The sequence below is a fragment of the Lissotriton vulgaris genome, unplaced genomic scaffold (assembly GCF_964263255.1).
Source record: "Lissotriton vulgaris unplaced genomic scaffold, aLisVul1.2 SCAFFOLD_409, whole genome shotgun sequence".
In the NCBI taxonomy this organism is placed as follows: Eukaryota; Metazoa; Chordata; class Amphibia; order Caudata; family Salamandridae; genus Lissotriton; species Lissotriton vulgaris.
This window is the reverse complement of record NW_028244340.1, coordinates 154728-182321: the sequence shown is the minus strand read 5'-3', so window position 1 is coordinate 182321 and position 27594 is coordinate 154728. Positions and strand designations below refer to the sequence as shown.

Genomic DNA, 27594 nt, shown 5'->3' with positions numbered 1-27594 from the left:
AACCTCGGTTCTTCAAACATGCAGTCTATAATGTAAGAAAATAAAGAAATGGCACAATCGCACCCACACTGATTAACAAAGTATGGAGGACAATCAGTTCAATCAGTTCTCTTAGAGTATCTACTGTAAGTACTGTACATCACAGTGGGGGATGGCATTTTGGACAGAGAGACTGTCTTCTCGTTGTCTTGTGCAGGAGAGGAGCCCAAGATGATACTAGAATACTGCACGCCCACCCCTGTGTTCCCTCTCCTGTGATGGCTCCTGTCCTCCCTCCCCTCAGTGATGGCATCTGTCCCCCCATGTGGTGGCTCCAGTCCACCCCACGCCTGGGATGGCTCCTGTCCCCCCATGTTGTGGCTCCAGTCCACCCCCACCTGTGGTGGCTCTTGTCCCCCCCCTGTGGTGGATCCTGTCTCCTCCCTGGGTGGCTTATGTCCCAGTCCTGGAACGGCCCCTGCAGCGAGGGTGAAGTTCTTGATGGGCCTCTTCTCAAAAGGGCTCAGCTCAAAATTAATATGGAACGGTCGGCGAGTTAGTAAGTGAAGGGATGGGTGAATAGCTGGATGAATTAGTGAAAGGGTGAATGGATGAATGAAAGATTGAATAAATGGCTAATGAGAGAGGATGGATGGATTGATGAGTGATGGGAAGGATGGAGAGAAAATGTAAACAGCTGGATGTATGGGTGGAAGGGTAGCTGGATGATGGATGAGGGGAAAGATGGATGAGGGGAAGGATAATGGATGAGGAGAAGGATGGATGGATGGAGGGGAAGGATGGATGAATGGAGGGGAAGGATGGATGGATGAGGGGAAGGATGGATGGATGGATGGAGTGGATGGATGGAGGGGAAGGATGGATGGATGGATCAGGAGATGGATGGATGGATGTATGAGGGGAAGGATGGATGATGGATGAAAGGAAGGATGGATGAGGGGAAGGATGGATGGATGAGGGGATGGATGGATGAGGGGATGGATGGATGAGGGGAAGGATGGATGGATGAGGGGATGGATGGATGGATGAGGGGATGGATAGAGGGGAAGGATGGATGGATGGGTGGGTGAAAGGATGGATGGATGGATCGATGATGAGGGGAAGGATGGATGAAGAGGGGAAGGATGGATGATGAGGGGATGGATGGATGGATGGATGATGAGGGGCTGGGTGAAAGGATGGATGATGAGGGGAAGGGTGGATGGATGATGAGGGGAAGGGTGGATGGATGGATGATGAGGGGGTGCGTGAAAGGATGGATGGATGATTAGGGAATGGATGGATGATGAGGGGGTGGGTAAAAGGATGGATGGATGATGAGGGGAAGGATGGATGGATGATGAGGGGAAGGATGGATGGATGATGAGTGGGTGGGTAGAAGGATGGATGGATGATGAGGGAAAAGGATGGATGGATGATGAGAGAAAAGGATGGATGGATGATGAGGGGAAGGATGGATGATGAGGGGAAGGACGGATGGATGGATGGATGGATGGATGATGGGTGGGTGAAAGGATGGATGGATGGAGAGTCGGTGGGTGAAAGGATGGATGGATGATGGGTGGGTGAAAGGATGGATGGATGGATGAGTGGGTGGGTGAAAGGATGGATGGATGAGTTGGTGGGTGGATAGTGGGTGGGTGAAAGGATGGATCAGTGGATTGGACAGTGGGTGGGTGAAAGGATGGATGAGTGGGTGGGTGGGTGGATGGTGGGTGGGTGGATGGTTGGGTGGATGATGGGTGGGTAGGTGGATGAGTGAAATGATGGATTGATTGATTGATTGATAAGTGCAAGGGTGAATGAATGGACGTATGAGTGAAAGGGTGGTTGTAAGGATGGATGAGTGAGTGAAAGGGAGGGTAGATGGACAAAAGGATGAATAGATATGTGAAGGACTGAAATGATAGATGGATGAGTGATAGGATCAATGGATGGATTCATGAGTGGATGAGTAGATGGATGGATGGATGGGTGGGTGGATGGATGGATGGAAGGATGGCTAAGTGAAAGGGTCGATGGAGAGAGAAAGGGAGGATGGATGGATGACTAAAATAGTGGCTGGGTGGAAGGATTAGTAAGTGAAAGGATGGCTGGATTGGTGAAAGGGTAAATGGCTGAATGGATGAGTGAATGGATGTATGGGATAAAGAGTGGATGGATAAGTGTACAGATGGATAGGGTGAAATGGTGGATGGATGGATAATGGAGATGAGTGAAAGGATGGATGAGGGGATGGATGAAGGGATGGATGAGTGAAATGATAGATGGAAGGATACATGATGGATAGGTTTGTAAACGGTTGAATAGGTTTGGAAATGGCTGGGCTTACTTATATACTATTGCGCGACCTCTGATGTGTCTGTAAAACCAATCAATCAATCAATCAGTGACACTTATAAAGCGCGCTACATACCCGTAGGGTCTCAAGGCGCTGGGGAGGGGGGGTGCCGCTACTGCTCGAACAGCCAGGTCTTCAGCTTCTTCCTGAAGGAGAGGTGGTCTTGGGTCAGGCGCAGGTCGGTCGGGAGGGAGTTCCAGGTCTTGGCGGCCAGGTAGGAGAAGGACCTTCCTCCTGTAGTCGCTCTTCGGATGCGGGGGACGGCGGCGAGGGCGTGGTTGGCTGATCGGAGGTGGCGTTTGGGAGCGTAGAAGTTGACTCGGCTGTTGAGGTAGCTCGGGCCTTGGTCGTGTAGGGCTTTGTGTGCGTGGGTGAGGAGGCGGAAGGTGATTCTCTTGTTGATGGGGAGCCAGTGAAGGTCTCTCAGATGTCCGGAGATGTGGCTGGATCGTGGGATGTCGAGGATGAGTCTGGCTGAGGCGTTTTGGATCCGCTGGAGTCTCTTCTGGAGCTTGGCGGTGGTCCCGGCGTAGAGGGCGTTACCGTAGTCCAGTCGGCTGGTGACGAGGGCCTGGGTGACGGTCTTCCTGGTCTCTGAGGGGATCCACCAGAAGATCTTCCGTAGCATGCGTAGGATGTTGAAGCACGCCGAGGAGACGCTGTTGACTTGCCTGGTCATGGAGAGGGAGGAGTCCAGGATGAAGCCCAGGTTTCGTGCATGGTCTGTCGGTTTGGGTGCGGTGCCCAGGGCGGGAGGCCACCAGGAGTCGTCCCAGGCGGAGGGTGAAGAGCCCAGGATGAGGACCTCCGTCTTGTCCGAGTTCAGTTTCAGGCGGCTGGTCGTCATCCACTCGGCTACCTCTTTCATCCCTTCGTGCAGGTTGGCTCTGGCGGCGGCGGGGTTGTTGGTCAGTGAGAGGATCAGCTGGGTGTCGTCGGCGTAGGAGATGATGCTGAGGTGGTGTTTGCGTACGATGGCCGCGAGGGGGCTCATGTAGACGTTGAAGAGGGTGGGGCTCAGTGATGATCCTTGGGGGACGCCGCAGATGACTTCGGAGGCCTCTGACTTGTACGGAGGTAGGCGGACTCGCTGTGTTCTTCCGTCGAGGAAGGAGATGATCCATTCCAGCGCCTTGTCCTGGATACCGATGTTGCTGAGGCGCCGTGTTAGGGTGCGGTGGCAGACCGTGTCGAATGCCGCGGAGAGGTCTAGGAGGATGAGGGCCGCTGTTTCTCCATTGTCCATCAGGGCTCGGATGTCATCGGTGGCGGCGATGAGGGCGGTCTCGGTGCTGTGTTTGGCTCGGAAGCCGGACTGTGAGGGGTCGAGGGATCCGTTCGTCTCGAGGAAGGCGGCCATCTGCTTGTTGACGGTCTTCTCGATGACTTTGGCTGGAAACGGTAGAAGCGAGATGGGGCGGTAATTCTTGAGGTCGGTGGGGTCCGCTGTTGGTTTTTTGAGTAGAGCGCTGAGTTCGGCGTGTTTCCAGCTTTCGGGGAAGATGGCGGTGTCGAAGGATGTGTTGATGATGTCTCGCAGGTGGGGTGCGATGACAGCGTCGGCCTTGTTGAAGACGTGGTGAGGGCAGGGGTCGGTTGGTGATCCGGAGTGGATGGAGTTCATCGTGCGGATGGTATCTTCTGTGCTGATCGGAGTCCAGGCGTGGAGGGTGGTGGTGGGGGGGGGTGGCAGGTCGGTCGTGGTGTGCGTTGGTTGGTTGTTGAAACTGCTGTGTATGTCCGTGATCTTGTTGTGGAAGTATGAGGCGAGGGAGTTGCAGAGGTCTTGCGATGGGGTGATGTCGTTGTTTCCTGCGCTGGGGTTGGAAAGCTCTTTCACGATGTTGAAGAGTTCCTTGCTGTTGTGTGCGTTGTTGTCCAACCGGTCCTTGAATGCTGTTCTCTTGGCGGCGCGGATCAGCTGGTGGTGTTTCCGGGTGGCCAGTTTGTAGGAGGTCCTGTTGTCCGGTGTCGGGTCCCTTTTCCAGACTTTCTCGAGGGCTCGGCAGTTCTTCTTGGAGCTCTTGAGTTCGTCGGTGAACCATGGGGCCTTCTTGCTGCCGGGTCTGCTGGGCGGGGTCCTCAGCGGGGCGAGCTCGTCCGCGCAGATGGTGATCCACTTCGTGAGGTTGTCGGCGGCCTGGCTGGGGTTCGCTGAGCTGGCAGGAGGGTGTTGGCTCAGGGAGGTGGCGAGCTGGTCTGCTGTGATCTTGTTCCAGCTTCTGCGGGCGGTGTGTTGCTGGTGTTGGTGGGTCGTCGTTCTCTTGAAGGTGAAGTGGACGCAGCTGTGGTCCGTCCATTGAAGCTCTGTGGCGTGGCTGAAGTCGATGTCAGTGCTGGATGAGAAGACGGCGTCGAGTGTGTGTCCGGCGAGGTGGGTGGGGGTGGACACCAGTTGCTTGAGTCCCAGGTTGGCGAGGTTGTCGAGCAGGGTGCTGGTGTTGTGGTCGTTGTTGTTCTCCAGGTGGAAGTTCAGGTCCCCCAGGAGGATGTAGTCAGCGGAGGGGAGGGCATGCGGGCTGACGAAGTCGGCGATGTCCTCGCTGAATTGCGTGCGTGGTCCGGGGGGTCGGTAGATCAGGGTGCCTCTGAGGGTGGTGTTCGGGTCGGTGTGGATCTGGAAATGCAGGTGTTCGGCGGTGGTCAGGGTGTTGTCGGTGCTGGTCGTGAGACGGATGGTGTTCCTGTGGATGATGGCGATGCCTCCTCCCATCTGGTTGGCGTTGCGGTCCCTCCGGATGATCTTGTAGCCCTCTGGGATGGCGATGGCGATGTCGGGAGCTGAAGAGGCGTTCATCCAGGTCTCCGTGAGGAAGGCAACGTCAGGGGCTGTGGCGTCTAGGAGGTTCCAGAGTTCGATGGCGTGTCTGTGGACGGAGCGGGTGTTGAGCAGGATGCACTTGAGGTGGGTGCTGCTGGAGTTCGACTTGTCGGGTGCTGGTGCGGGGCTGGTCCGGCTGCAGGAGAACTTGCAGGTGTGGCAGCTGAACGGTCCGTGGGTGCGTCTTGGAGTGGCTTGATGGCAGTCTGGGAGTCGGCCGGTGTTGAGAGCGATGAGGGTGGCGGCGGAGTACGTCAGGCGGGTCGGTCGGGATCTTCGTGGGCCAGGGGTCCTGGCGCTGGTCGCGATCCGGTCGCGGACGGGCGCAGACGGGCTTACCTTTGGCGCGCCTTCGGCGCACAATCGGCGCGCCCGCTGCGCGTGACCGCTGCGCGTTCGCACGGTCGCCATTTAAGGCGAAGTGCGCGTACCTATTGTCCTGAAGTTTTGTCCTGAATTTTGACCTCCTGTCCTGAATTTGTGTCCTGAATTTTGACCCTTTGTCCTGAATTTTTACACTCACCGTCCTGAATTTGCTCCAATGCCAGTTGGTCACCCTATCTCCGGGTAAAGCAACACCTATGAGGGACACCTTTTGGATGGGGAATGATCATAAATATCTCAAGTGCTTCGGGGCCAGAGCGACTTACTGCTTGAAATGTTCTGCCAGGATTGCGTAGCACATAAATAGACAAGTATTGGCAAAGCTAATAGGTCTCGCTTTTGCAAGAGCTATACAACAATGTATTTTACCCATATGTTATGGAATGGATGTATATGCAGACCCTCCAGCATTTCGCGATTCGCAAAATAATTGCGAAATCAGCAGAGGATTACCGCAATATTTACCTTTTTGGCAGCGAAAAAGGTCTCCGACAGGCAGGAAAAGAAAATAGTACCTCTTATTGGCTGTATGTGCACACGTCACTACGTGGCACCGTACAGCTGTAATACCTGGCTGCTTCTTACTCTGCGGCCGACATTAGAGATTACGGAAGCGAAAAGTATGTCTTGTCAGTGGGCCCTGCCCTGTCCACTGACACGTTTGTAAACGTTAAGAGGCTGCATTCTCAGCTGCGCTTACCTCTCTCTTTTACCCCTCGCCCTGGCAGCATCTCTCCCTTGAATGACTCCTTCCCACATCTCTTCTACCGCTGTCCCTTCGCTCTCTCTCCCCCTCCTTCCCTTTCAAGTTCCTATTTGCCCGTGGCATGAGAGGCGGGGGAGGGGATGGAGGAACGGAGGGTGTATACAGTTCTGTATGGGGCCACTTTTACTTTGCTGTCTCTGTTTCTTCAAAACAACTCTGTTGAAGCAAATGGCCGGTGTTTATGCTTGAAATAATTACGTGTAACTAGTTGTAGCTGAAGGTTACATGAGTATCTCGAGGGGTAGCTGTGCAATCCGATACCTGTTGTTGAGCGCCATTAATTGAATGGAAAGCGTGCTTTCTGACACCACGCTGAGACCAGTTTTAAACAAGATATATTAATTGGTAATTTACTAACCACAGCGACTGCCTTCTATGGAGTTACCAAGAGCTGTGTACCATGAACATGCATGCCAGCAGACCTGGTTCGGGCAGGAGACGCCCATTTTTTAAGCCCAAAAATATATATTTTTAACTGTCTGCTCCCTGTCATTTGCCTGAATGAATGTACATCAAGGAGGAAAATAAAGCCGCCCCCACCTTATTTCTCTCTCAAAATCTCCCTCTTTCTATTTCAAAATGTTGGCATGTATGCAAGGCCCTGCCATGAGGGCTTACTGAGGTTGTCCCTGCTCACTCAGCCTTAACTAGAAGATGGATAATCGGAGGGGCAGCTCTACTCTACGTGTCCTTTTTAGGTTTCGCATAGCGTTGCTCATGTATACAGTATACTGGGGAAAGCTCCACCCACTTTACGTCCATGATTTTCATTGGCTTTAATCAGAAATGCTGCATTCTGATTTGTTTCTGGCTTGTTTATCCCTCCTCCTCATGGCCATGTCGTCATTTTAATCCTTCCATGGCTATCTGCCCTATTACTTTACAAACTCTTTTCTTCCTATGCCCTCCATTCCCTCCCGCAGTCTGTAACTTTTCTGTCCACCCCCAAACCCTACTTCCGATCATGCCTTCTTGGAGGCAGGCACTTTTTTTTATAATGCAATAAGGCTCGCGTAATAAGAGTCCTATTGCATTTAGAAATGCTTGTTTTCTCTTCCGATTGGCTGGCCTGGTCGCGCACTTTTTTTTGCCTGACCTGTCCAGCCGCTGTATTACGCATGCGTTGTCCAGCAGCCGCTAAACAGATGCTCCTGCGCATGCAGCACTAATATTTTCCGCTCCCCGCCTGCCGTCAACAACTTAAAACCAGATGCGGATAGAAAACTGACCGAGTGGAGGGAGTGCACAAGAGCTCGGGTTTCTTGTTTTTATTTCGGCTTTGCCATTGCTTGTTTTGTTGTTGCAGTTCTATATTGAGAGAACTCGACACAAAGGTATCAGAGCCCTTTACATGAGCACTAGTTGCATTACAGACGGACACATTCATTTTTAGGCACAGGGAGAAATACCTCTCCCTCGCCCCCTCGGCTTTGAGGGTATTAGTCTGACTTCTGCGGCTGCCAGAAGGTGGACTGCTCTGTTCAGTGACTATGGGAGTTTGACAAAGTTCAGCATCTCTGAAAGGCCCAAAGGACGGGGCAAGGCCATTACATGGGAGGGGGCAACTCTTCAGGGGCCCCAAACCCTTCATATAGGCCCCATTCCCCCAAAGGCCATTGAATGGAGTATAATCTTGCACTATATGTTTGGTCACATAGAGGCACAATGTAACATTGACACAGGGCCGGGAGACGTAAACCCTTGCTTATGGGAAGATGTGGCACTGTAAGGTGAACAGGTGAGGGGTTCTCCCTTTCCCATCATAGCGGGGATGAGCGAATTGAATACTTTTCAGCCGCATGAGTAGTGTTGGGTGTCACAGTTGAATGCCTTGTTGTGTTATGTATCTGTATGAATGGACAGAAGCAGCAAAATACCATTCGGGGCAGCACACTTTACTAAGTGCAGATTTTTAGCTTAAGTGTTTTAAACTGTGCCCTTAATTACATCGGCTACTTCCCTATGAGACCTCCCCCAGTTTTTTCATCCTACTTAAAGCCCTCTGCTGTTACTTAATTGGGGACTTCATTCCAAGCCTAAGTCAACTGCATATGGAGACGAGCAAAGTGGAATAGAAGAACGCTCGCTCTGGCCCCGAGGCAAACACTCCTCTTGGGCCCACAGGTGTAGCACATTCTGGATGGGTCCAGGAGGCAGCGGTGCCTTGGTGGGGTGCATACAAGGGTGCTACAACACCTGGCGGAGAAATAGGGCCCCCTCTAACGAGGTGCAGACTGGAGCTGTGCTTCTGTAGAGCAACAAAGACTTTAAACATGCCTATTTCACAGTGGAAAACTCTGCTAAACCAGTTTACATTGATCTAAGGCTGAAAAGGAACGATTTCAAGTAAAATGAAGTGCCGCAATAATGACGCTAAATTTCCATTTTTCTGCCGCTAAATTTCCATTTTTGTGCTGCTAAATGTGCAAATATATGCCGCAATATCCTGGGGGGTATTAGGGTACTATGTGGTGTGGGGTGGAATTATGTGGTTTGGATTGGAATTGTTAGTTGTGGAATTGTGTGGCGTGGATTTGTGTGGTGCAGCGTGCAGTGGATTTTTGTAGTGGAATTATGTGACATGGTGTGCAGTGGGATTTTGTGGCATTATGCGTACTGGAATTATGTGGAGTGGGATTGTCTGTTATGGTGTGTCATAATGTGGAATGGTATTTTGTGGAGTGGAATGTAGTGGAGTTTAATTATGTGGCGTGCTGCTGAATTTTGTGGCATGATGTGGAATTCTCTGTTGTGGATTGGATGTATGTGGTGTTCAGGAAGGACCTCAAGACCTTGCTGTTCGACTGAACCTCCACACCGATCAGCAGCCCCACCCTCAGGGGTGAGTGGCCGCGCTATACCAAACCTAATTGATTGATTGTGTAATTGTGTTGAATTATGTGGTTTGGAATTGCAAACACATACCTGTAGGTGATCTACAGAAGTGTGGAAGGAGAAGGGCTATCTCCACAGGTTTCTTTGACTGAGGCTATAGCTGAGTTGGATGCTAGGAAACCCCACAAGAAACAGTTCGGACTAGTTGGACAAACGCATACCTTCACATGCAAGCTACATGAGAGATAGGAGAGCAAAGTACCCCCGACAGAGTTGTGGGATAGACGGACAATTGGATGGCTATATGGAGGGGTTGGTACTAGAAGAATATCCGTAAGCACCCTAGAGATTAGCTGGAAGGAAGACTTTGCCACATGGGTACACACTAGAGTGGTAGGAGGACTAAGTAGGAGTAGGCCGACTCTCTTGGGTAGAGGAGTTGGCCTAACGGCTAGGGCGGTCGACCTCGAATCTGGGGAACTGGTTTCAAGTCCCGGCAATGACGCTGAACATCTTGTGATTCTGGGCAAATCACGTAATCTCCCCGTGCCTAACAGAAATGAATGTGTCCTCATGTAATGCAACTGGTGCTATGTGAAGCGCTCCGATACCCAATTTGGGTCAGGTTTGCGCTATATAAAACCCCGTAAAAAAATAGGAGTCATTACTCGAAGACTCAATGATGCATGGCCTGTTGATCAAGAGGGCTACCGCACAAGTTATTTTTCACAGACTCCTCGCTGCATACCTGCTGACTGCAGGGGGCTGCCGCACGAGTCATTTCTCGCAGACTCCCCGCTGCATGCCTGCTGACTGCAGGGGTCTGCCGCAAGACTCATTACTCACTGGCTCTGCCAGAAGCCGACGGCTCTGGCTCACATTGTTCAGCAGGAAGGCATCGGTGATTGCTACAATTTTTTACTTGACTGCTACATGGTGTGTGTGTGGTGGAGGTGGAATGCTGCTCTGCTACTGCAGCTACCAGCATGTATCTGTTCATTTTGTTAAGGAAGCTTGTACTGTTGCTGGCCATGTTGTAACAGTGTGATGTTTAATAATATTTAAAAATTCATTAAAATGTTAGTGTGAGGTTCTCGAGAAAATATTATTTCAGATGGATTTCTTGAATTGCATTTTTTAGAACCAAAACATCCATACTGATCAGTAAACCGATAAATTCCATTGACGGAATTTTTTCATCATTTTTTTGTTAAAACTACAATATAGTGTGTACATCTGTAAAGGGGATGCATATAAGCTTTAACCAACATGTGTTTCTATCTAATTATGTGAATTTGACATTCAGAACCAAGTGAATCCTGGATTTCGATGGAGTTGAAACTCCAGTTTGGATATGATGTTCGAATATGTCCCCTGTACCCCTACAATGTCTAAGTCTATTCTTAAACATTGTAAGTGCAGTAAAGCTATAAATAGTACATGGTCTAGGAGGTTGTCATTACGAACTCCACAGTATCATAATGCCTTCACTGAAATCTGGGAAGCTTGATATCAAACTTCTCAGCACATTAAACCCAGTGTGGGATTTAATGCAAAATGCACTCTGATTCCAGAGTGTTATAAAATGTATTTAAAAAATGCCCCTTTGGAAGATGGCCGCCTTGTTGCTGTTAGATGTGCGGCTTTAGTCCCACATAGAAAATGCCACCAGAATGGCATTACACGAGAAACACTGATACTTCTTGGTGAGTGCACGAACAGGCTTTCGAGCTTCTTGAATCGGCATCATGCTTTTGTTTTGCCATGACATCGATCTTGGTTTCAGCTCCATGAGAGTTTATTTAACTCCCCACACATGTACTTTTCACGGTCTACCTACCCCTGTTTTCACAGTAAACAGACACAGCAACCAGGTTCGCTTCACCTGGAACTTCACATGTTTTAATTGCTTTTGTCTTTTGCTCTTTTTGCACCCACACTGTTTATGGCCCAAGAAGGACCCAAAAATATATTTTGCCCACCATTTCTACAGACACACTAACTGGAATCTTTGCATCTCGTTTTTATTATTTTCTCACCTCGCAGCTTGTTGCACACCACGCTCAGTTTACGGCTCCAGGATTCAGCCACTTCCAAATTAACCAGAGTGATCTAGTACATCGATGAATGAATGAAAATTGAATTTGTAGAGCGTGGACTTAGCCCAAGGGCGTCAAGGCGCGAACTGTGGAGGATCTAGGTGCGGCAAGAGAGGAGACATACTCATACTGACGTATCTAAGAAAAGCCAGGTCTTTAAGGTATTATGGAAGAGCGAGAGGGACACCTGACTAGACAGTTCTTCTAGGAGGGAATTCCACAATTTGGGCGCCACCGTAGAGAAAGCTCCACCACCCCTTTTAACCCTCTTAAACTAGGAAATGTAAGTACGTTTTTGTCTGAGGACTGGAGCAGCCTACTAGGGACATAAGGATGGCCGATCGCCTTGATACCCTCTGAGCCTGAGCCTGAGCCATGATAGATTCACATGTTCCATGAATGTTCACATGCACTTTCTTCCAGTTACTTGTGTGAGGAAACACCAGCTCCTTACCGATCGGTGCTCTCATTGCGCGTTCTGGAGAATGCTGCGCGTGCGCTGGCTGTCAATGGCGTCCTCTTGGTTGACACGTTTGTGCAGTCTTGGCGGTACGATTGAAACCGGGAGTTGAAGTACTTGCGCATTGAACTGAAATCAGTACAGAAAGTTCCTTGTGTACAAATCATGGTTATGAATTCTTAAGGGGGCTTGATGAATATTATGAATACTTGTGGGCTACCACCCATGCTTTGTTCGCCCCAGCCATTAGTTCCTGGGCTTGTCACGTGCCATGCTTCCGGCTTTCTATTTGCATACTAATCAGCTGCTTCTCATAGAGGTTCCTTGTAACAATACTGCACCTCCACCCATGGAACACAGAGCCTGTTGGATGTAAGGGCGGAACACTGAGCAAGATGCAGAGGCACTGGGACTCTCTTTAAATTTTCCAGGCAGTGCCTGTGCCTGCAGTGCCTCTCCCACTTCCCTGCTTTCTGTCATTATTTTTTAACCCCCCCCCCCACCATCTGTCGTTTCTAAAACCCTTGTCCTCCTCCCACTTTCCTTTGTAACCCACCCTCTGTTTCACCCACCACACCCTTTTCCACTGTCCTTTGTTTCCCGCCGGCCTCCCTCTTGTAGTTTGGTTTTTACCCCATCCATTCCTAGATGCGCATTTGTGCGTCTTTGAGAACACCATAGAAGGCACTTTGCTACAAACTGGTTCAGAATGAGAACATACAGGGTAATGATTCAGATGGAACACGACTCGCACTCGATTGCTTGACATCAGAGCACACGTTATTTCTGGCTTTGACCGGAGTTTTAACCAAGTCGTAAAAGGTTTTGGAAGGTGCACGCTGTTTACAAGTTTTTTTTTTATCAACAACATAAGAACTGATTTCGCGGAGGTGATAAATACTCTGGGATTGACTGACATTTGGCGGCATCTACACCCAGACACTCAAAGTTACTCATATTACTCTGGCGTACACAAGACTCACTCCCGGCTAGATTACGTCTTTCTCTGACGGCGGGCACTGGGCAATGGCTGTGATGCGGAATACTTGGCACGCGGCATCTCTGATCATTCCCCACTGATGGTTAGGACGGGAGGGGGCACCTAGGCAGACAGTGGTAACTGGAGATTGGCAGCTTGGGAATTTGCAGAACACCGAGATATTAAAGGGTCTGAGGGCTGACACCAAAGTTTACTTAGCCGAAAATGTGGGTTCAGTGCAATCGGGCGTGACCGTGCGAATGGCATATAACAGTACTTCGAGATAGGGCACAAAATCGAATAACCTGGGAGAGGCGGAAAGCGCAAGAGGAACTAGCTTCTATGGAAGCTCAAATCCTGACGTTGTAACAACAGTATCTGACAGGGCGCGGCTCACAGGTACTTTGGCTTCTGACTGATGCCCAATGACGTTATAGAGCCCACGTAACAGAGGCCAAAACGCAGGCGCACAGGCGACCCTCAATAGGGTGTATGATGTCGGGGATAAATCTGGCAAATTTTTTGCTTGGCTTAGCCGCAAGGAACTTGACGCCCGCTGGATTGAACGTATAGTGGACTCCCAGGGACTGATGCGTATGGGAGATGAACAGATAGTACAAGCCTTTGCCTCCTACTTTAGGGATTTTTATGCGGCCAGAGACCTAGCTACCCCGGAGGAGATACAAGCCTATCTGGACACGGTTCAGACTCCGAACCTGGAGGCAGAGGATATAGCAGATCTAGAAGCCGACATATCGGTGACCGAACTTAAGGGGGCGATTTCTAAATTGCGCCCTGGGAAGTCCCCGGGCCCGAACGGACTCACAGCGGAATTCTATAAGAAATGGGCAGACCTCCTGGCGGCCCACCTGTTAGCTCTGTTCAGAGACGCAGCCCAGGAGGGTGCCTTTCCACTGGATCTCAAACTGGCCACAATCATTCCTATCTATAAAACGGGGAAACCCCCCCGAGGAGTGTGCTTCCTATCGCCCAATCTCACCTCCAACATAGAGGTTAAAATTCTGGCGACAATACTGGCCCTCCGATTACGCCGAGTAATTTCGGGACTGGTGCACCAAGATCAAAATGGTTTCTTGCCGGATCGGGCGACCTGACAGAACCTACGGCGGACCCATAATTGGCTTATGGAGGTACAGGACCGGGAGCACCCACATATGTTTCTTTCTCTAGACGCAGAAAAAGCATTTGATGCTGTCCACTGGCCCTTTTTGCATTGAATTCAGTTCACTTTAAATATATGGTCACGGACAACCTTATCATTCCCGTTCTGTACCCAGGTCCGGACTGACTTTCTGGGTTACCCCATTATAATATAATGGCCTTTTTGGAGGCGGTCCTGGTCAAATTCGGCATCGGCCCCAAATTTAGGCACTGGGTGAGACTCCTGATGCAGACCCACGTGCTCGGGTGAAACTAATGGGCTTATGTCAGAGGACTTCCCCATCAGAAGGGGAACCAGACAGGGATGTCCTCTATCACCCTTACTATTCGCCCTCACCATTGAAATTGCGGCCTGTGAGATCAGACAGACTAAGGAGATCCGGGGGTTCCAACTTACGCAGCTGTAACCAGTGGAAGAAAAGATCTCGCTCTACGCGGAGATATCCTGTTATATGTTACTCACCTGGATAGCACGATCCCCACATTATTCAGGCTCCTGGGCAAATATGGCACCTTCTCGGGGTCAACTGGCATAAATCAATTCTGTATATCCCCTGAGGTAATACGGCCCCCTCTCCCAAGGGCTCACCTGGTTACGCAGCCGAGGTTCACGTACCTGGGGTCTATATAACCACTGACCGGAATCTCTCCTACCAAAATAAATTCAGAGTAATAGCGAATTTTACACTGGACTCTCAACTTTGGAAAACGCTCCCCCCTACGATCCTTGGCCGAGCCGCCATGTTTAAAATGATAACGCTACCTCGCTTCCTGTACGCCCTCCAAAATGAATACTTCCCTCTCCCCCGACAGACGTTCCAGAAGATAGCAGCAGAACTGCGTTCACTGCTATGGCTAGGGAAGCAACCGAGGATTGCGTGAAGTACACTGCAGCGCAACCAGTACAATGGGGGGATATCATTACCAGACGTTGAGGCCTATTATTGGGCATAACATCTAGCGCCATTGAATGACTGGCTCCATGCCCCGGCGGATCATTCCCCCTACAGATTTGAAAGGAACACCATGGCAGGTCGATCCTGACTGTTTTATTTATATGGGGGTGCGGGTAAGAGACGCCTCCTGCCGGCCACGCAAATAACCATTGAGGTGTGGGACAGGGCGACTAAGACCATAGGATGGCGCGCGTAAACCGACAAAACAAACACTCATATGGAATTGCGCCTGGTGGAGGGAATTACACAAACTTAAGGGCTCTAGGGACTGGGACGACATTGGAATCTCCACCCTGGGGGATGTGGTGGCCAAGGGGAAACTTAGTCTTCAGGGCTTTGGCGTGGGAGTTCGGGCTACACCCCACCCAAATTTTCAAGTACGCCCAATTCAGGCATGCATGGAGGGCAGAGACCGTACTCTCTGGCCCCCTGCCGAAATACGCTCCACTGGAGGGCCGCTTACTGCAAGAAAGGATTGACAATAAGACAGTATCTCTGACGTACGGAACCCTGAACAATAATATGCCTGACAAGCTAGGAAAATTAAGAGAAACATGGGAGCATAACGTGGGTGCGATGGACACAGTGAAATGGGTGGCTGCTCTGATGCATCATAGAGAGGTAGCGATCAAATAACGCCTCCGTCTCATCCAATACAAAATATTGCACAGGGTATACTTCGACAGGGCCCGACTCCACTGGATAGGCCGGAAAAGTGACCCCAGTTGTCTGAGGTGTGGCCTCCCGCAGGGGGATTTCTTCCATACCATCTGGGACTGCCCCGTCATCCGCACATACTGGTGACAAATATTAGTAGAGTTAAATGAGGTGCTTGAGACTACACTCTCCCTAGACCCTAAACTCGTATTGTTGGGAATATCTCATGACGTTGACCTGTGTCGTCCACAACTTATCTTTGCCTTGCTGCATTAGTGGTGGCAAAAAGGGATGTGGCTCACGCATGGGGGGCAGCGCTTCCCCCACAGCTGGATGAATGGCGACGGGGATTAGACCTTTACATGGCAGCAGAGAGAGTCACATATACAGCAAGAGGGTGCCCCCGGAAGTTCCGTAGGGTATGGGGGAAATGGAGGAAGTATCATGGCCTGGACGGGGGTCTGGACACTTAAAAGTGAAATGTGGGCCTTCTCGAGCCGTACTGTGTGCAGGGACGGTGTGCTAGGGAACGTGTGTATTAGACCTGGGCGGAAGACAGATGAAGAGGGGAGTAGACTCCCAAATATGTCACTGTCTGTAGAGCTGATTATTCGGTGGGCATATGTCATGGAGGAGGTGTTATGGAAGGCGGGTGGGAATGGGGGAGGTGTTTGGGCGCGGGAGTAACCATCTGTACCACGTTGGTTGTTTGGTTGAAAATGCAAATAAAAATATTTATTAAAAAAAAAAAGAACTGATTTCAAGAAATGTATAAATATCTGCATTTTGTTCCACCTCCAGATACATAATTATGGGATGCCGCTCGTGCTTTGTTTTTCCAGCCATGTGTTCCTACACCACGCTTCTGCCTTCTTGTCTGGCTCTCATAGAGATTCCTTGTGAGAATACGGCACCTCCGTCTGTGCCACACACCACCTGTTGGATGTAAAGGTGTAGCACTGAGCAAAGTACAGCAGCACTGGGATGGTAGATGAAGGTTATGCAGGCAGACTCCACCTCGTATCTGAGTGGCTTTTTAAAATTTGGTTCTCCCGGTAATCGCACTCCGCTGAGCACTGAACATTATGGACACTACAATGAGGGACCCAGGCCACTTCACTGGAATTGAATATAAACATCTGTCCAGCATTTATTAACGAGTCCTTCCTGGATTTCCAAACACATCTTCTTTCAGGTACTCAGTACTCTTGACTCTAAATACTGTAGGTGAGCGAGCCAACAAATGAACAGGACACAAACCAGAGACGAGCCAAGGGGCTGGCTCGTATCTTAGTGCCTGAGCTTGAGGCCAGCATTGAAAATGCTTGCTGTGTATATCACTGAACAAAATCTCATAAAGCATGATAAAGTCTCTCAAAGTCATAAATATTAAATAATGTTAAAACACCACTGACAAAGCTAAGAGATCATGCTTGGGCAAATCCTTTTGGCTTTGCCAATGATTCCTTAATGAGTTCCTAAGCTGCAGAAAAATGATATGAAGACATTTGGATCTCAGTTTCAAATGAGTGTATGCTACATTGTCCTGCTTATGTCTGTGTTCTTAATCACAAATGTTTCCTTCTAAAACACTAGTGAAGCTTCAGCTTAAGTCATCTTACTTCCGGTGTGCTCACATATGGGTAGAGACACATCACTAAAAGACACCGGTGGGATGCAATGTTGCACAGGTTCTGGGCAGTTTTGCACAGGTATCAGCCTTTTTGTAGTCACAGTTGCACTGACCTGAAGAGGAGTGCAAACATCTTTCATTTGGCATGTGGTGCTCTCAGCCCACTTAAAATTAACCAAACATCCTTCCTTGCAGCTTGAAAGGTTTTGTTTGTTTGTTCAGCTGCAGTTAGCCTCCAAAGTAAACCGTGTGGCAAACATAAACCTGTCCATTCCATTACATTTAAATCACATTTAAAATGGTGTGTTTCAGAGCACTTTTACAATTTCAATACTTACTTTAAACAACAACTACATTTTGGGTAAAACAACACACAGTTCCTCCAAATCATGTAAACCGACACCTCTAAGTTAAGGCAAGGATATCTCTTTAGTAATGCAAGACCTTTGACTATGGCAATGCTTGTCTTAAGAGGTGATGGTATGTTTTAGTTCCCACAGAGATCAGATTAGCTTTTTGTTCTTTCGCTGTTGGTTCTAGAGCGAAAATGTGAATTCCTGACTCAATTTGAGCTGGTTATAAAGATGATATGGTTTCTATTCTGAACTAGGTCTGAAGAGGACACTTTCTAAACTAACTTTTCATAACCGATTCTGCAAAGGGTCTTATCTTTAGGGTCCACAAATGTAGGTCTAGTTTGGTCACCAAGTAACATGGATGTCTACCATATCGCTTAAAGTGAACTCAACAGAGAATGAGTCTGGCTATCTCGGTTGTAGCACTCCAAACTCGGGTACAGAAATGGCACAATAACATGAAATTGTGAGGCTCCATCCCATGCGGTAGATCTCTAGGCTTCAAACTGATTCTGTATTGATCGCGCAGCTCTGCATAAAGATAAATCTACAGGCAACAACAGTGAATTCAAGCTTTTCTGTATTCCTAATCAACTTCCGGTCAAAGGGCTTGTCCTAGCTAACACTGATGGGGCAGCACTGGTTCAACTAGACTCCAGGAGCTTCCCCTCACCCCTTTAAAGGTGGTACTTCATGTCGCTGTGTAGTAGGATTTCTACCGGAATATTGAGCTCTTAATATGAGCTTCCAAAGTATTGTGGTCATGATATCGACACTGTAATATCATGAAGGTAAGTATAGACTTAATATTCTTACCTTCACGTAGATACTCCTTGGCGATACTTACACTTACGATATGTCAGGTTTTTATGTTTTTATTTAGTTTTATACAGCTCCAACTTGACCCAAGGTATCGGGTATCAGAGCGCTTTACATGGTCACCAGTCATTTACACAAAGACACATTCATTTTTGTTAGGCACGGGGAGAATAAGTGATTTGCCCAGAATAACAGGATGTTGAGAGCCATTGCAGAGACTCGAACCTGGTTCCCCAGATTTGAGATCGACCGCCCTAGCCATTGAGCTACTTCCTCTCTTGGAATTAAGAATAGTAAATCTGTACTTAACTACATAGTTTGGCAGGAAACAATGGAAGTTCAAAACAACTTTAAACACACTGAACCCTAAAGCATCTGCAATGGCTCCCTCATCCAATACTAATCCCCGCTTAAAGCCTGCCATATGATCTTAGGAATAGTCCACTCATACAAACCCGACTACCTCCCTCCTAAAATCACCGTCTATGTTGTCCGTCTTACAGCTTGTAACTCCGGCAGGGCCAGCCTTACCTTCATTTGGCCCACACCTGTGGGATGACCTTTAATTACACTGTAGACTTACACTATTCCTCTTGTATTCAAGAGCGGCATCAAGAACAACCTCTTCATTCTCCCTCCCATCCAAGGACTGAACTTGTTCCACCTCCTTCCAGTTACTTCACTTTAATTGTTTCCGGCTCTTTATCCATTGTGAAATGTTTCTGCATACCTCGGTGCCTTGCACAGTGTAATCTTGTGAACTATGATCAGTGGTGATCTGTATGTCATTCGTTTGTTTCTCCCTGCGGCAGGAGGAGATTGATAAAGATCGGCGGGTGACCTGGCTCGTGGAGTTCTTTGCCAACTGGTCCTCGGAATGTCAGTCCTTCGCGCCTGTGTATGCGGACCTCTCCCTAAAGTAAGTCTGCTGCTTGTGCGGGACAAGTGTGTGCTGCCTCTAAATCCCTTACCCTGTGGCTTGTGCTGTCCTGTAAAGTCACTTTCCCTCCTTAGCATTAAAGATTAATGTCACATTGTCATCTGAAACCAGGCTTGCATCACCCTTCTTTGGAGAAGGAATTTCTGCCTGGATTCCTCCTGATTGAGTAGTGAGAATCTATTCTGAGGTTTGGCTTTGTCCCTCAGACAGAACGATGCGATGTCACTTTCTCTCTAACCTAAGGCAATGGTGTCCTGGCTTTCCATATCCCCCATATCATTGTGTATTTTGCTGACTCAGCCTGTAGAGTGCAGCCTTCTGATGTCCCCCTCTTCCTTTAGTGGCAGTGCTGCCCTATGATGCCACTTTTTCCCTCTGTTGGCACAGCTGCCTTCAGACACCCCTTTCCTCTCTGGGGGCATTGTTGCCCTAGAGTGTCACTTCTTCCTTCAGACGGGGGAGCAGGTGTCCTGTGATCTCAGTCTTTCCTCGGATGGGAAAGACGTGTTGTCCTCCAGTGTCACTTCTATCTTTATCCCGTAGGGGTGTGCTCTACCGTGATCTTCCTTGATCTCTGTTTATTTACGTTGTTGTTCTGCAGTGTCTATACTTCCCTCAGGCCGGAGGAATGTCTCATGCTGTTGTCTCTTCCTCCCTGGGGTTCGAGGCGATGCTGTCATCTGATGTCACTTCCACTTTGTGTGAAGTGCTCTCTTTCTCTCAAGTTTGATTGGGAGTGTTAAGTCTCTTCTTCGTTCAGATTGAAGAATATCTTTGTCACTCAAGACTTCCTTCATCTAAGAGGGTATAATGACAAAACTGCAGTTACGGGGAAAGAAGAATGGATTGTGAAGGCTTTTAAACATGCCCCTTATTAAATACAGTGGAGTAGACCTATTCCAGCAGATGTCTAGCTTCAGAGCAATGCGCTCTGAGGTCTGGATTACACTCCAGAGAAAACCCAGACGTTCTACATAGAACACGTGATCTACTGTATGCAGACTGCTGTGACGCCCCCCTTCACCTCCGGTTGACAGACAGTCTCAGGGCAGCCGGTCCGGTTGAGATCTCTTGGTGCAGCTAACCACTGTCCTAACCTAGTGCGGTCTCCTCAGCCCAGTGTGTCAGACTATCATAGTATACATCACACCTGCTCCAGACACCTCATACCTGCCCCTCTAGCCTCTTCACATCCCAGGCTATCACAGGACCCTGCTGGGTCAGGCCTCCTCTACACATCTGTATGGAGCTGACAGCTCCTCACTCTGAGCCTTGATAGACCAGGGTCTATCCATGTATGGAAGAGGCTCATTTGCAAACTCGTTGCCATCCTTCTTGGCTGGAGTGGAGAATGTGTCTTCCACAGTCTCTTTACCCTGCGGAGATATAATAATTATAACCATGTCAGGTATTTGTTGTAGAATGATAGCAAGATGGTGTCCTGGATTCCATACTCGTTGACTCTTAAACGTCTTCTCTATTGTAAGCATGTTGTATCGTGTATAGCACATTACTGGTGGTTCTCTGATTTCTTGGGACAAAAGTGTTCCAAGTTTGTTTCTGGAATCCGTTCCTTGACTACACATGGAATATTGCATTTAGCATGTTTTCCGTGAAGCCCCATTGCGGTGTTTTTGGAACGGGGAGGAGGAAAGCAGGCCCAACTTCAGCAATGTCTTCTTCTCCTCAGGTACAACTGTGCTGGTCTGAAATTCGGGAAAGTGGACATTGGACGCTACTCTGATGTCAGCACCAGGTAATGGATTCTGCTGCTCTGTGTATTTTCCATATTTTTTTCTCCTCTCTTCCTCTCTCTACTCAGACCTCCTTCTCTCTCCCTTATTTTTGCCCAGGTCTCTACCTGTAGCCTCACATTCTCCTCTTTCATATTCCCCCACTTAAGTCTTCTCGCTATCTCTTCCCATCTCCTCTGCTGTGTGTGTGTATGTGTGTCCTGTTTGTTCTCCCCTTCGTTACCTATATCTTCTGTACTTCTTCCCTCTCATCTTGTGTCTCCTTGCTAGTGTGGTTTCTCTCATCTTCTCCTTATCTTCTTTTCTTATCAGCATCTTCTGCAAAACTTTGCTAACTCAAATGTCGTCTTATCTTCTTTGTTTCTCCACCAGTTTGTCCTTTACTGTCCTATCCTAAACTCTCATTTTTTCATGTTTTCTCTTTCCTCTCTTCTTTATATCCTCTTAGTTGTACCTACTACCTGTCATGCCTTCATTGTGTCTCCTGCTTTGTGTTAATCCTATAGTATTTTATGCCACCCTGGGGTAGCCTCAAAGCACTGAAGTGGATATGAGAGGTAGGACAGTCTTTATCCAAGATAAAATATTCAGGACCCAACCGACCCCATCTCTACCTCAAGCAGCAACAGACACTTCATGCCGACACACCGCCTCGAACCACCAGCTTGTAGAAGCCCCCACACACACATTCACCCAGCCAGTGTGTGCACATTCACCCAGCCAGTGTGCGCACATTCACTCCGCCAGTGTGCGCACATTCACTCAGCCAGTGTGCGCACATTCACTCAGCCAGTGTGCGCACATTCACCCAGCCAGTGTGTGCACATTCACCCAGCCAGTGTGCGCACATTCACCCAGCCAGTGTGCGCACATTCACTCCGCCAGTGTGCCCACATTCACCCAGCCAGTGTGTGCACATTCACCCAGCCAGTGTGCGCACATTCACTCCGCCAGTGTGCGCACATTCACTCCGCCAGTGTGCGCACATTCACTCCGCCAGTGTGCGCACATTCACTCAGCCAGTGTGCGCACATTCACTCAGCCAGTGTGCGCACATTCACCCAGCCAGTGTGTGCACATTCACCCAGCCAGTGTGCGCACATTCACCCAGCCAGTGTGCGCACATTCACCCAGCCAGTGTGTGCACATTCACCCAGCCAGTGTGCGCACATTCACTCCGCCAGTGTGCGCACATTCACTCAGCCAGTGTGCGCACATTCACTCAGCCAGTGTGCGCACATTCACCCAGCCAGTGTGTGCACATTCACCCAGCCAGTGTGCGCACATTCACCCAGCCAGTGTGCGCACATTCACTCCGCCAGTGTGCCCACATTCACCCAGCCAGTGTGTGCACATTCACCCAGCCAGTGTGCGCACATTCACTCCGCCAGTGTGCGCACATTCACTCCGCCAGTGTGCGCACATTCACTCAGCCAGTGTGCGCACATTCACTCAGCCAGTGTGTGCACATTCACCCAGCCAGTGTGCGCACATTCACCCAGCCAGTGTGCGCACATTCACCCAGCCAGTGTGTGCACATTCACCCAGCCAGTGTGCGCACATTCACTCCGCCAGTGTGCGCACATTCACTCCGCCAGTGTGCGTACATTCACTCAGCCAGTGTGCGCACATTCACCCAGCCAGTGTGTGCACATTCACCCAGCCAGTGTGCGCACATTCACTCCGCCAGTGTGCGCACATTCACCCAGCCAGTGTGCGCACATTCACTCCGCCAGTGTGCGCACATTCACTCCGCCAGTGTGCGCACATTCACCCAGCCAGTGTGCGCACATTCACTCAGCCAGTGTGCGCACATTCACCCAGCCAGTGTGCGCACATTCACCCAGCCAGTGTGCGCACATTCACTCAGCCAGTGTGCGCACATTCACCCAGCCAGTGTGCGCACATTCACTCCGCCAGTGTGCGCACATTCACTCAGCCAGTGTGCGCACATTCACCCAGCCAGTGTGCGCACATTCACTCCGCCAGTGTGCGCACATTCACTCAGCCAGTGTGCGCACATTCACCCAGCCAGTGTGCGCACATTCACTCAGCCAGTGTGCGCACATTCACCCAGCCAGTGTGCGCACATTCACTCCGCCAGTGTGCGCACATTCACTCAGCCAGTGTGCGCACATTCACCCAGCCAGTGTGCGCACATTCACTCAGCCAGTGTGCGCACATTCACCCAGCCAGTGTGCGCACATTCACTCAGCCAGTGTGCGCACATTCACCCAGCCAGTGTGCGCACATTCACCCAGCCAGTGTGCGCGCATTCACTCAGGCTCCATTGTCTCAACCCCTTTCTTTGGTTCACATTCCACAGTATTACTCGTTCCCATCTCCTCTGTGTCTTCTCGTTTCCTCTGCCTTTTCTTTCTCATAAGTCTTTTCACCTTCTGTCCCTAGGCGCTTTCTCTCGTCTGAGTCTCCCTCTGTCTTTTGTTTTTTCAGGTATAATGTCAGCACGTCTCCTCTCACAAAGCAGCTTCCCTCGCTGATTTTATTCCAGGGTGGGAAGGAGGTGCTGCGGAGGCCACAAGTCGACAAGAAGGGAAGGGCTGTATCTTGGAGCTTCTCTGAGGTATGAGGGTAATATCTGCAGGTGGTGGAAGCGTTAGGCAAAGACTGGAACACACTCTGTAGATGTATTTTAGTTTCTCTTGGATCTTTTTGATGTTTCTGAAGAGTGTGTTGTCATCACTGTGGCATCCTAGCATGAACATTACACACAGGTGACTAGAGAGCAGCCTTCATGAAAGGATTTTGGTACCCTCTGAAAGAAAAGACTCTGCCAAAGCCTTCATTGATTGGGCAGATGATTCAGATGGGCGACAAGACAGCAGGTACAGCACCCTCAGCATGTCATGTAACTCATTCAGAATCTGTGACCGTGTGGGTCATGAACAGTCGAGCCCTCTTGGAAATAAGTGCCTGCCCACTGTTATGGTGCCTTGTTTTATATCAGAAACCGCAGGCCCAACTTCTAGAAAGATTGATAAGTAATACACAGTGGGATTACATTTGCTTATGATTTGCTACCACGAGCTAGAGCACCATTCTCAGTGCTGCCAGGTTATACAGGCATCAAAGCCTCCTCTCGAAATAAGAGAGACAGCAGTGGTGTAGACTGGACAGGAGACCATTAGGTGTTTCAGAGGTGAGGAGACCAAGGTGTGTACTACCAAGAACTTGTGTGGGAACCCAGAAGAAGGGCCCTTTCTCCATCATAGGAATCTTCTTTGAAGTCTTGCACATCTTGCCCACCTCACCTGTAGAATAGGTGGTGCAGTAATTGGCTAAAGTTATCTGACTTTCATGAACATAGCACTTTTGACTAATGTTCTCTGGGCACCGTTACAGGTTTACTCTGCAGAAGGTGCATCCACTAGCTCCTTTCCTCTTTGTATTGAATCTGTTACTGGAACACTGGGTAGGTTTGGATGTGGACATGTTGTGTCTGGAAAGTCTCCAAGAGACCTTGCCCTGTCCACCTCCTGGTGGAATCCATAACTTTGTATTTGCTGGATCTGGCTAACTTTGGCCTGTAGTGTTTTGCCATCAGTCAACACATGCTGGGTCTTCCAGTAGTGTACAGAAAATGCCCCTACGACCTCTCTTCTCAGCCCCTGTGCTCTGGCAGCAGCAGAACAATCCGCAGTGCCAAGCTCAAGCACAACAAAGAGGAGTTGTCCAAGATGGTTCAAAGCAGCAGCAGCAGCTGAGCTTCCTGGTCCCCAGCAGTTGGTACAGGCTGCACTCTGGGGTTCGGAAAGACAATGAAAAATGTGTACAGGGAGCTTTCTTTTCCTCTAAAGGGCCTGTCCCGCATTCTCCCTTTTGGGATAGGAAACATGACTCCACTTAGAGAAACACATGATTGATCCTTCAAAGAAATATCCCTTCCCTCCCAGTGGGAAAAACACCCCAGACTTCTGTATGTGTGTATAGGGGAATCAAGCCAGACATCTGTATGTGTGTATAGGGGAATACCCCATTCATCTATATGTGAATATGGGGGAAACTCCCCAAACATCTGTATGTGCGCATAGGGGGAAACAGCCCAGACATCTATGGTTGCTGTATGATGTGCGTATGGTAGAAACTGTTGAATGACTTGTGGGGCTGAGAGACGAAGATGCTTTATAGGAAAGAGAGGTCCGCTGCATTTGAAAAGCTACTTAGAGTTGTTTACTGGGATTGGCTAGCGCTGACATGGAAAGGGAGAGGTGCTGACTGGCAATTGTAAGACGCTGAGCAGGTCCGATAGTGGGGTTTAATGGGTGGGTAGTGGAAATGCTGACTCAGCCAGGGACAGTTTGGGAGCAGTGAGAGGAGGTTGTTAGAGATGACGCTAACTCATTGGTGGCAACGGGTGAGCATGATTGGGGTGCAGGGTATGTCCAGAGTAGGCAGGAGCTACATTATATTACACTACATTACATAATGTTATGAAGATTAATTATTGCTGTATATGGTTGACTGCTTGCGCTCTACTCTGTCACTAGGAGAACGTGATCCGGGAGTTCAACCTGAACGAGTTGTACCAGAAATACAAGAAACTGCCAAAGCAAAGGGAGATTATGGAAGAGGAGGAGCCCGAATCCCAACCTGGCGAGAGCCCCTCTGATGAAAGCAAGAAAGACAAGTGATGCTTCCAACGGGACCATCCCCTTCCTCTCCATAGCTCGTCACCTCTTTCAGTATCATGGTGGGCCTTCCCTCCCTCCCTGGCGGGTGAGGCGAGGTGCTCTGCTGATTATTGCACTGCCTGGTGGTGGGATAGATAACTTGTTTTGAACTATTTATGTTCTGTTTCTTCACCTGTTGGTTTGAACGGATGTCTGTCCAGCCTCTGCCCCATCCCTACAAGACTAACGTGCACATAGCAAGGAGCACATGGTTTGCCTCATGAGCCTTTACACCTGTCCATGAGCCCTCTGTTTTATGCCCCCTTCTGAGTGACGCAGCATTCTCCTCTTCCGTATCCTCCTTACTGGACGGTTCATTTCTCCACCTGAAATAGGATTGGATCTACATTGTAAATGTTTTTTTCTCCCAGAGCCTGGCGTATCTGTTGTAGGGAAAGGAGTATGTATTTGGTGGGGCAGCGGGGTTAGGGTACAGTATGTTTGAGTCGGGGGCAGCTCGGTCAGAAGTTAGTCTGTGTGTTTTGTATTCTCTTTTAGCCCTTCCAATCTGTGGGCCCCCGGTTTCTGTAAATATAGTTTTTGTTATTAAAATTCTTTTGCTCGACTGGGTGGGTGGCCTGTCCCATGAGCTGCCCCGTGCTACTCTGAGAAAGATGCTAATTCCATATTTGTCCCATTGTAAATGGAGAAAGCAGAGAGATTTGGAGCAAATGGAAGACAGGAAACAAATTACAAACGTGAAATCCTACAGAGCAACTTACAAATGCAAGAAAAAGTGTACCAGGCTGATGAAAATTCCTGATCTTTCCTGTGTTTTTTTCCAGTTATCTGCCCTCTACTGGCTGCCTCTTCTAAAGCGTTGTATTGCGCTGCCACCTTTGTATGTTTTATTTATTAGACCTTGCTATAGCCTTCCGTGCTTCCACTCTACCTAGGAGCACGCCCTAGGGTACTTTGCAGTATGGGGTTTCCCTCCCCTAGTCCTCATTCCTTGCTGCCAGGAGGAATGCTAAACAGAATTGTGAGTCTTGCACCTTTGGACAGGTTGTTTGGGCTGCCTGAACTGCGGAGGGCTGTCTGCCAGGCTGGCTACCATTGGTGAGGAGTTTAATGAAGTGCTTGAGACTATGACTTGTTCACCTCTTATGGCCTTGCACTCTCGTCTCTATCCTTCATAGCTGCCATGGACGTGATTGTGCTGTTACTTCTGATGGGCCGCAGTATCCCCCTGGCTCTGATGGGATCGGTGCTGCTGTACCGCAGGTTGTGATCACAGCACTGTTGAGAATGGAAGGGAGAGCTGAATGCGTGTGATACCGAGATGGTTTCATGTAGAAGCAATAATATGTCTGTCTCCTGTCACACTGCTCCCTTCAGAGGAGTTCATTAAATCATGGATGAATGTCTTCAGTCTCTGGAATCCTTTCTTTCTCTCAGTGTGTCCTGATTTCCTCCTTGTAGTATGAAGAGGGTAGCTTCAGGTCTTCACCCCTGACCGAAACTAGCTGTGCGGCTCCACTTCAGCTCTCGTGCCAGTGGAGCCTCAAACAGCTGACTGGTGAGATGAAGTGTTTTCTGAGATATAAAAGGGGTACAGTTAGATGTCTGAGGTAAGTCTGACTCTTGGGATCTTCATTGATTGTCATAAACATCAAATATCTCGGCTTGTCTGGGATCCAAGAGTCCAGCCATTCTTTAAGTGCTTATCTGAGGGTGATATCAATAAAGTGCCTTTTTTTTCTTTTTAGGGCTTATGCCCTGCGTTGCACTGTGTAGCAGTGCTGGCGCAGGCGTGAGCTCTTTAGTAGGTGAAAAACGGGGTTTGGAAGCTGCCCTAGGAATCGCACACGATGGGCAGCTATTGGCCTTTGTGTGCGTCTTTTTATAAAAGACTGCACGCAATTGGCCAAAGGCGGGCGCGTTGCTCCGCCCACGGCCTATTGGTGTCCATTACGCGCTT

General features: G+C 49.3%; 1 protein-coding gene across 1 annotated transcript in view; it reads left to right on the top strand.

Annotated features, from left to right (window-relative positions):
- The window catches only part of LOC147667591 (thioredoxin-related transmembrane protein 2-like), a 62162-nt gene extending 35122 nt beyond the window's left edge, over nt 1-27040 (top strand). Inside the window, exons 5-8 of the mRNA XM_086948794.1 lie at nt 19101-19207; nt 20919-20984; nt 23437-23566; nt 25491-27040. Coding sequence (XP_086804920.1) covers nt 19101-19207; nt 20919-20984; nt 23437-23566; nt 25491-25634 — 447 coding nt within the window. The 3' untranslated portion in view covers nt 25635-27040. The remainder of the gene's footprint in view (nt 1-19100; nt 19208-20918; nt 20985-23436; nt 23567-25490) is intronic.
- The last annotated feature ends 554 nt before the right edge of the window (nt 27041-27594 follow it).